This window comes from Nematolebias whitei, chromosome 14, assembly GCF_014905685.2.
Source record: "Nematolebias whitei isolate Nwh7 chromosome 14, NemWhi1, whole genome shotgun sequence".
NCBI classification, from domain to species: Eukaryota; Metazoa; Chordata; class Actinopteri; order Cyprinodontiformes; family Rivulidae; genus Nematolebias; species Nematolebias whitei.
Window position 1 is genome coordinate 15,450,745 of NC_056511.1, and position 10,313 is coordinate 15,461,057.

The 10,313-nt window shown below is 39.2% G+C and overlaps 1 protein-coding gene across 1 annotated transcript in view; it reads right to left on the reverse strand.

The window, feature by feature from the left end:
* Positions 1-10,313, reverse strand: part of LOC119419942 (four and a half LIM domains protein 1) — an 18,169-nt gene that overhangs the window by 1,967 nt on the left and 5,889 nt on the right. Inside the window, exons 2-5 of the mRNA XM_037687312.1 lie at positions 3,068-3,245; positions 2,802-2,976; positions 2,515-2,684; positions 945-1,131 (exon numbers count right to left, since the gene is read on the reverse strand). Coding sequence (XP_037543240.1) covers positions 945-1,131; positions 2,515-2,684; positions 2,802-2,976; positions 3,068-3,223 — 688 coding nt within the window. The 5' untranslated portion in view covers positions 3,224-3,245. The remainder of the gene's footprint in view (positions 1-944; positions 1,132-2,514; positions 2,685-2,801; positions 2,977-3,067; positions 3,246-10,313) is intronic.

Sequence of the window (10,313 nt, forward strand, 5' to 3'; positions counted from 1 at the left end):
GTACTGTTAGCAGCGTGGTTCAGTTAGCACCATGGTACTGTTAGCAGTGTGGTTCAGTTAGCACCATGGTACTGTTAGCAGTGTGGTTCAGTTAGCAGCATGGTACTGTTAGCACCATGGTACTGTTAGCAGCGTGGTCTTGGTAGCAGCGTTAGCAGGTCTAGTTAGCAGCTTGATGGTAATAATGACCACAGCAGCTGCCTCCCAGACTGCCCTCCAGAACCAGGTCCGGCAGACAGAGAACATTCGATGTTTCCCCGTGGAACCAAACGGGTCCATAAAGTTCGGTTCCAGCAGGCAGATAGAGGATCATGGAGACAGCCGCCATGACGGTCCTGAGCCCGAGGCTGGAAGGACTGAACCACGATGGCAAGGCAGCGACACAGACAACTCAAGTGTGTCGCGGTCATGCCCGTACTGTGGATGTACATCGTAGTTGCAAAAAAGAAAGTTAAAACTAAAGCAACAGGAATATAAAAAGATCAAGTTCAGCAGGAGCCTGTGAAGCTGCGACTCGGCTGAGCGCGGCCATCTTGGTACAATATGGTATGACGGATGCAATTCACATCAATTGATTTGTCCCAGTTTGGGAAGAAATAAGTTTGTTCTTGCTTTTAAAACGTTCACATTAATGACGATTCATCTGCCTACGTTAGTTACCAGACTGTAAGGCACATTACTGGTTTTTAATGTGTTGGTTTTGAACATTCTGAACTAATCAATCAGTGCTTCGAGCACTGTGATGGGAATTTTCCTGAGCTAGAATGGGGTCAGGTTGTCTTCTTGTGATTCCAGATTTTGATGTCAAGCTAAGCTAACAATCTCCTGCAGGTAGCCTCAGACAAGATATTAAGACATGGAGATCTTCACACCTCAACGTTTTGTTTCACATTCACAACTCTGAGCATCATTTAGGAAAACTAAAGTTTGTAAGTGAAGGTCACCTGTGATGGGGTTCTGGCAGCCGCTGCACTTCTTGGCCACAGAGCTCTTGTAGCAGTCGACACAGAAGACCTGGTCCTGGTGGTTGGTGAAACTGGACCCGGCCAGTGGCTTTGAACAGGAGCTGCACACAAAGCAGTGGCTGTGCCACGGCTGCTCCTGGTAGTTCACTCCTCCAGAGGTTATCGGCTTTAAACAAACATCACAGCCATCATTAGAAATCAAACTAGAGAAACTGTGTTTCCTGCGAAAATGCAGTGTGAATGCTTATTGCAGAAGAACTTGCTGAAAAACAGCTGAAATTAGCTAAAAACACTCTGAAATGTTGCTGAAATTGAAGAATAAGTCTAAATTAGAAGAAGAAAATAGAAAGAACACATATTTGCTGAATTAGGTTTAAAATAGCAGTAATTAGCGCAAGAAATAAAAAAGCTAAAAAAAAAAAACTGAATGTAGCTATAAAAAATAGCTGAAATAAAGCTGAAAGGCAGAAAGAAAATTAAACTACCAGAATAAAGCAGAAAGAACTGAAATGAGCTATATATACAAAACTGGAATTAGCTGAACAAGTTAAAATTAGCATCAGAAGAGCTAAATAGTAGCTGAAAGAGTAGAAAAAGCTGGAAGGAGCAGAACAAGCTGAAATTAGCAGGAATTAACATGAAAAACTTGAATTTATCTGAAATTAGCTTAAAAAAATCCTAAAAATCTAGCTGAAATGTTAGAATAAGCTTAAATTAGCAGATGAAAACAGAAAGAACATGTTTGCCAAATTATGCTGAAAGAAGTCGAAACGAGCACAAAATGGAACTTATCTGAACAAAGCTAAAATTAGTAACAAAAAAAAGCTGAAAAGTAGCTATTAAAAAGGCAGCAAGTAGCTTAAATTACCAGAAGCGGGACGAGAGGGAACATTTTTGCTGAATTAGGCTGAAAAAAGTTGAAATGCGTGCAAAAATGTGGAATTACCCCCAAAAAAAAGGGGCTAACATTAGCACAAAAACAGCTAAATAGTAGCTGAAATAGCTGAAAAAGCTGAAGCTTTCCGAAATGAGCTGAAATGAGCCGAAAGAAGTTAGAAGAAGCACAAAAATGTTGTAGTTAGCAGAAAGAATCTGAAAGGAGCAAAAAATAGCTGAAAACTTGCTGAAAGCAGCTGAAAAAAATGTTTAAATTTGCACAAGGAAGCTGAACTAGAATAAAATGTGAAAGCAGCAGAAAAAGGTTGTAAACAAATCTAAAGATTTGAAGGATGTAAAATGAGCTTAATTTATTTTCTTTGAGAGAAAAAAAAAGTGTCAGAAAAGGCTAAATGTTTCAAAAAGCTAAAGTTGCACCAATACCAAAAGTCATAGCATCCTTCTCCTGAACGAGCTGAACATTTTATATATGATTTGTTGAAATAGCACAAAATTATGGAAGAAAAATGGATCACAATAGTGTGAATTCTTCACAAGCGTTCACACAACTACATTTTGTTTAACGGAACAAAGTTAGATTTAAAGTATGAGACAAATAAAATGTGACTGGACTTAAAATGTGAGCTGGTTCTCTCTTTTTGAAACCAAATACCTTTTTGCAGCTGACGCAGTGCTTGGCAAATTTGTCATCGTAGCACGGATTACAGTAAACATCACTTCCTTTGGTGAGGAAACTCTGAGATCCTATCGGTGTTTTACAGCCGCTACAAGTGAAGCACTCGTCGTGCCACGAGTTTCCTTTGTACACGACCGTCTCTGTGCCTGCAGGGGACAGGAAATGGATTAATATAAACAGGCTGTGAACCTTTACATTCAGCTATAGACATTATTCACCTGTTTAGTGTGGTTACAGTAAGACTACAGTTCGAACATACGCACCAGCCAGAATGGATTTAAAGCAGCCGTGGCAGCGCGGAGCATCCTCTCTCGAGCAACACTTCACGCACATGATCCGGTCATCCTTGGAGTTGAACGGCTCTTTGGCCAGAGGCTTGTAACACTTTGCACAACGGAAACACTCTTCATGCCAGGAGCGTCCTTTGTGGCTCAGCTCCTGATGGAAGAAACAAAGTTCCTTCAAGGGAACGGACTGCAGAGGACGCTGCACACACCAAACTTAATTTAAGCGCGAGTCGAGAACGCACCTTCGTCTCCACGGAGATGGGTCGACGGCACTCGGCGCAGGACTTGGCGCAGAACTTGGTGTGGCAGCGAACGCAAACGGGCTTTCCCTCGATGCGTACGTACCTCTTCCCTGCGAGGTCCTCGCGGCAGTAGGAACACTGGGAGCTGTCGGCCATCGTCACGCCGAGGTACACTCACCTGACGCAGAAAGAGCACAAAACAAGAATGTCAAAAATTATAAAAAGAGCTTGTTAAAAATAGAATTATAAATACGTTTTGGTCATTTGTATCTAATAAGCTCATTTGAGCATCTGGGTTTTTTTTTTGTTCTTTTCTGACTTCCAGCTCTGTGTGCTACTTGAACCGCTACTGAAAACTGGATCTGATCCCATTGTTTTGGTCATGCTGTCAGTTTTCTTCAAGCGTGATCTAAACATGTAAAAAGAGGGAAGCTGCCGCGTAGGGGTGCTGTTGTTTTGGAAACATAATGAAAAAGAGCTTTGTTATTTATTTAGTAAAGTAATCTGCTGATAGGGCATTTTTATGACTTGCTTAGACGAAAGAACTAACGAAACTAAATATTAGTTTTATGGAAAATCGTAGCAAATGTCTAATAATGTAACTTGCAGGGACTTTGCTCTCATAAAACTCATCTTTACTCCATGAAGAGACTCACAGATGGTGCACATTGAGGGTATGGTAGCCATGGAAATGACTAATATTAAGTTTTTTTACATTTTGATGACTAGCTTCACATTGTTTTAGGCAGGGGTGTCCAACCACTAACAAAAGGGGGCCAAAATTAAAACCTTTTTCAAACTATGGGCTAATTTCTGAAACTACATTAACTCAAATCAGATACCCAACCTGTTTTCTTGGTCACAAAAATCAAGAGATGGAAGTATTTTATGTTTCACATATCATCTTGGGGGGCCAGAAAAGATGTCAACAAGGGCCACATTTGGCCCCCGGGCCTTTAGTTTGACACATATGGTTTTAGGTCTATACCACCCGAGCTTTGAAACATCAATACTTTCCAGACTTTTCTCGAAAGTGAAGCTGATCTTGCAGTAGTCGATTTAAAGTCATTCATTCAACCTTTATTTATTTGACCTTTGGGATTTTATGCTGCATTGTCATTGCTCCATTTTTGCAATGGCTTTAATCCTTTTACAGTAGTCCCTCGCTACTTCGCGTTTCATTTATCGCGGACTCGCTCTATCGTACAACAACCGTATGTCCCACCACGTTCCCCGAGGTCAGCGGACCAGTTGCTCCTCACAGTTTCAGGAACTCTTCTTAAGCGCAGAGGTGACAGGGCCTTCTCTGTAGCAGGACCAAGACTTTGGAATGAGTTACGTCTGCTTGTCAGACAGGCCCCTTCCCTCTCGGATTTCAAGTCTTGTTTAAAAACCCACTACTATTCAGTAGCTTTCAACACAAGATGATCTGTGTTTTGATCCTGTATGCTCCACACTGGTCATTATCTGCATCATTTTTATGTCTATATTCTGATTTCCTTCATTTTGTATTTTGCTTTGTGTGTTACCTGTTGTTCTGTCTGTACAGCACTTTGGTTGGCCTTGTCGCTGTTTTCAGTGCTCTATAAATAAAATGGTATGGTATGGTATCGTGGTTTTTCAAAATAAGATTGGACATGACACACAAATGGCTGACTGATGGATGAGCCACATGATCAGCATGTAATTATTATTTAAAATGAATTATTTTAAATTATTTAGCACCTGCTGCACCTTTGTGCAGCCCACACTGCAGGATAAACTTCCTGTTGCAGCTGATCAGCTGTTCTCTGTGCAGATCATAGAAGTGGGCGTGGCCAAGAGCGCTTGCAGGTTGGCTGAGAGCAGACGAGGCCGGGAGCTGAAATCATGACATGCTGTGCTCTTTTAGAGCTTTAGAGTTTAGAAACATTGTTGAGAACATTGCAAGAGTGTGGGAAGGGTGTAAAATGCCTTTTTATGTATATATATATATATATATATATATATATATATATATATATATATATAAACTACTAATTACTTGTACTACTATTCCTACTTTGTAGTTTTTCACTTATCGCGGGTCTTCAGGGTACGGATCCCTCTCGATAAACGAGGGACTACTGTATCTCACTTTTTATCCAAACTGAACTTGGAGAGGTTTAAGTACAAACGTTGTTCCAGCCTCCAACGTTATGAATCTTATTCTTTCCAGTTTTTCATCAGAACTTTATCTTCATTAATAGCCTTGTTCTAACCATTTCTATTAACAGTTTGTTTTGATACTTTAGTTTGAAATATGATAATTATGGAATCAAGATAATCATTTACAATGGGATCTTCCTGTGGTCGATGTTTCCCTACAATGATACTGTGAGGTTACAGGAGCATTAAAAACAATTCTAACAACAACAAACAAAAAAAAAGGAATTTTAGGCTTTGTCAGAAAAAAAGTTTTTGAATGCACCAAAATAAATAAATTTAAAAACTTTTTTTTAAATATATGTGGCTTACTTGGCTCATGAGACCTGAAAGCTTAACACGTTTTAATCGAGGGAAATTTAAAATAATGTGGCTCAGGATCATCACTGACTGCAGTATTTGCCTTTAATGGCATTTATTTACCAGTTACCAATACAGTACAGAACCCTTTGAATGACTCCCCAACATTTTTCAGTCAGGTCATCTGGACAGTTTCTTTTTTTTTTGTGCTGAAACGTTTCGCCTTCGATCCGAAAGGCTTCATCAGTCAAAGAAACAACAAAACTGATTCTTCCCCCAACAGCTTACTCCAAAGTGGAACAAACCAGTGTTGCTTGTGATAAGATGGTCTGATGAAGCCTTCCGGATCAAAGGCGAAGCACAAAAAAAGAAACTGTCCAGATGACTTGACTGAAAAATGTTGGATTGTATACCTGGATTATTGAGCATGGACTTTGTTGTTTTCAACCAGTTTGACACAACTCAAGAAGGAAGAGGGCCGGCAATGGAGGAGGGGGCATGACAAAGAGACCATCTTAGCACCAACATAACTGGTTTGTTCCACTTTGGAGTAAGCTGTTGGAAGAAAAATCAGTTATGTTGTGCATTTCCTTGACTGATGAAGCCTTCTGGATCAAAGGCGAAACGTTTCAGCACAAAAAAAAAAAGAAACTGTCCAGATGACCTGACTGAAAAATGTTGGATTGTATACCTGGATTATTGAGCATGGACTTTGTTCCTTTGAATGACTCTAAGATTTTAAAGTCTGACATGAGGTTTTTGAACCTGCTGACTAATTTCTGCTTTTATTTTCCACACATTCTATGCATTACTTAACATTCTGTGTACTGTGTCACAATGAAGCCCCAAACTAATAAAGATACGAGTCAAAAGCCATATCATCGGCTAAACTTCTACGTAAAATGTTCAGATGGTGTTTACCTGTTAAACTATTTGGAATGTTTTGCTTTTACTTTATAATCCCACAAACTTGTTTTGTTTGTTTTTTATATATAAGAATACGTAAAAGTATACTGGTATAATCAGCCTATGCGGTGAACCAAAAATCACCATGTTGAGCTGTGATCACAGGGTTAGAACTTGGGGTTATAAATAAAACACATTGTGGTAAAATCACAGCTACAGAAAAAAAAAAGAATGGCTGTTCACGCAGTAATTTCCCACATCAGAGTCCCGCTGGACGACTCCAAGGAATTTGTCGGAATGGTTGTGGGACAGCTGTGTTTGTGTCAACAAAGTAAGGTGAACACGTGAAGGAATGCCACTACTAGACCTTTGATAAGAGTCCATACACACACACACACACACCACATCTTACATGAACTACTCCCTTTAAAAACCACAAACTATAGGGTTCTCCTGGAAGTTCTGGATCTGGCCAAAGTGAAAACCACAAGTTAGCATCGAGTTGGTAAACAGTAAAACCAATTATTGAGTGCAAAAACTCCAAGAGAGGAAAAGAAAGTGGATTTAAAGGTTAGTGTTTGGATTTACGGACCAATAGTTTTTTATGATGGTGAGCAGATCACATCCTGGATTCACCGTGCTGCGTTCGGCTGTGGCTGAATTTTTGCGTGATGTAGCTAAATGTTATTTTAATCACTGCAAGGTCTAGATTTAAATCCTGATAATAAAAAATAATAATGTCCAACGTGTTAAAGACACTTTCATATCATTGGACTTTTATACCACGAAAACATTGCCTGAATTTATTTTTGATTAAAAATCATCCCAAAGTTTTGAATAAAGCACTTCCTGTTGAGAGATGGAAGATTAGCAGCTGTTTTAGTCCATACCTTGCTATGCCAGACAAGTTGAGCTCTCCGATTTAAACAGTTAGGAGACAATAGGAAAAAAAATATGTTGGTGTGCATGTGGAAACAGCTCCGTTTCCTCTGTGCAATAGTGCCGTTAGCTAAGTTTTCCTGTGTACTCACCAAAGTGATGTTTAAACAGTCGCCCAGATGTGCCTTAGATAGTGCAAGAGGAGAAAATGTGATTTCCAAAGTCTTAAAAGTTCTTATGAAGACCCCTTGGTTCACAAACCTTTCATTTTAAGGGCTACACAAGACTACTGACAGTATTTTACAGTATATATGTGCTGGTATGTAAGTTTAAATTTGTTGCTCAAAGCACCAGTTGATCTTGTTTTCATCGTTGAGGTCAGAGAGGCTACAGTAGACGCTGCTGTGATACTTGGAGTCAGAGACAGGTATGTGGTCGAGGTTAGAAGTGCTGCTGCTAGTGGAGAAGATTAAGATCTCCTTTTTGTGGGTTTGCCTTCTCATTAGACAATAGTGTTGTAAAGTGAGGCTGGCTTGGTTGTCACTGGACAAATATGTTCCATTTGGCGTCGTACTCCATGACTTATTAGTGGAAAGGAAACAGAAGTGGTTTTATTTGGTTACTGGGTGAGGCTGCACATTCTTCTCCACTGGAAGACAAGAAGTCCTCTTGGTTTTCTCGTCATTTTACCGTCGACACAAGTTTACCATTATTGTGTGAATGTTTATGAAGCATTCACACTATTGTGACCCATTTTTCTTCCATACGTTTTTCAGCATCGTTCTCGTTCCACAGTTTTTGTGCCATTTCAACAAATATATTAAAACGTTCAGCTCGTTCACGGGAAGGGTGCTATGACTTTTGGTATTGGTACAACTTTGGCTTTTTGAAATATTTAGCATTTTCTGCCATCTTTTTCCTCATAGAAAATGAATTGAGCTCATTTTACATCCTTCGCATCTTTAGATCTGTTTACAACCTTTTACTGCTCCTTTCACATTTTGTTCTGGTTCAGCTTCTTTCAGCTTCCTTGTGCAAATTTAAACTTTTTTTCAGATTATTTCTGCCAAGTACAAAATTTGGTGCTAACTTCTGCTAATTTCAGCCTATTTATGCAAGTTTCAGCGTTTTCTGCTATTTCAGCTACTATTTAGCTGTTTTATGCTAATTTTAGCTTTTTCAGCTAATTCCACATTTTTGCAGTAATTTCAACTTTTTTCAGCCTAGTTCAGCAAAGATGTGCTCTCTCCACTTCATTCTTGTAATTTAAGCTTCCTTATGCTTTTTAGCTACTTTTCAGCAGTTTTTTTCCCCCTAATTTCAGCTTTATTCAGATAATTTCTGCTTTCTTGTGCTCATTTCTGCTTCTTTTAGCCTAATTGGACAAACATGTTTTCTTTCTTCTGCTAATTTAAGCTTGTTCTACCTTTTCAGCTAGTGTTTGGCATGTTTTAGCTAATTTCAGCCGTTTTCAGATAAATTCAAGTTTTTTGTGGTAATTTCTGCTACGTTCAACCTAATTAATTTCTCTCTGCTAATTTCAGCTCGTTGTGCTCCTTTCAGCTTATTTCTGCTAGTTTTAGGTTTTACTGCTATTTCAGCTATTGTTTAGCTGTGTCAGCTCCTTCCACTTCCTTCTGGCAATTTTAGCTTCTTTCTGCCTTTTCAGCTATGTTTTGCTAATTTCAGCTTTTTTAGCTAATTTCCTAATTTTTGTGCCAATTGCGGTTTATTTAAATCTAATCTAGCAAATTCATGTTATTTCTGTGTTCTTCTACTAACTTAGGCTTGTTCATCCATTTCAGCTATATTTCAGCATGTTGTAGCTATTTTCAGCTGCTTTTCAGCAAGTTCTTAAGCAAAAAGCATTCACACTGCATTTTCACAGGAAATGCAATTGCTCTAGTTTGTTTGTATATCCTCTTTCAGATAAGGCAATAATAAGGCATGGCTATCAGCACCGTGAAGGTCTTATCTTGAAGGGAAGCAAACAATGGCCGACAGGAATCCAGCCGGGATCCACACGTTGAGCGAAACTAACGAGTCTGTATGAGAACGTTGCTGCTGCAGGCTTTCACCTCGCACTGCTGTAAATATTCTTGCTGAATAAAGGCTCGACACACATCATTTCCTCTGGTCCAAGCTGCCAAAACGACACTCTTTCATCGCCATGACAACAGGGACGTTAAAAATTAACTTGCAGTGGACAAAAACGCTGTAGCCCAAAGGCTCAGGTTGTGGGAGTATAAATGTGGCATAAAAACTTTTGTCAATACAGGGTAAACTTTTTTTTAAACATTTGGTTGCCACTCGCAGTTAAGGATTGTCATTTTGTCTAAATGTCAACAAAACAAATTAGTTGAAGATGGGAGTAAATTGAGTATTCTTGTGTGAAAGAGACTGAAAACACCCAACAACAACGATATTGTGGCCACATCATGCGTTTTCGATTGTTTGTAACAACGTTAGCTTTAAGGTATTGCAAAAATTCTGTATGAGTCTCCAAATGACGAGTTATTGCCCACAGCCATGAAAGGCAGGCTATGATGTAGTTGCTAGTAAAATATTTCATAAACTGTTGAACAAATTTGAATGAAACACTCGGGAAGTAGTAATTGGATGCACATCTACTAATGATTAACTTTTGAAGTCAACCTTATTCAAGATGGCCGCCACCGGTACTCAACCTTAACGAACACAAAAATGTATCCAGCTCAGTTAAATTAGCAAATATTGAGCTAAAAGTGCGGCAGTAGCTGAGAATCATCTTCAACACACTAACAGATCACAATGAAATTATTCAAATATTTGGCGTGACAGCTGCTGTACCTTTAATTTGTTCTTTCTTTCAAAGAATGCTAGTTCTTAGTTTTACTGTTTTGTAGCTTTTGAGATCAAAGGCTCATCCTTTATTGGATTAAGTCCTTAGAGCAGTGGTTCCCAACCCTGGTCCTTGAGGAACACCATCCTGCGTGTT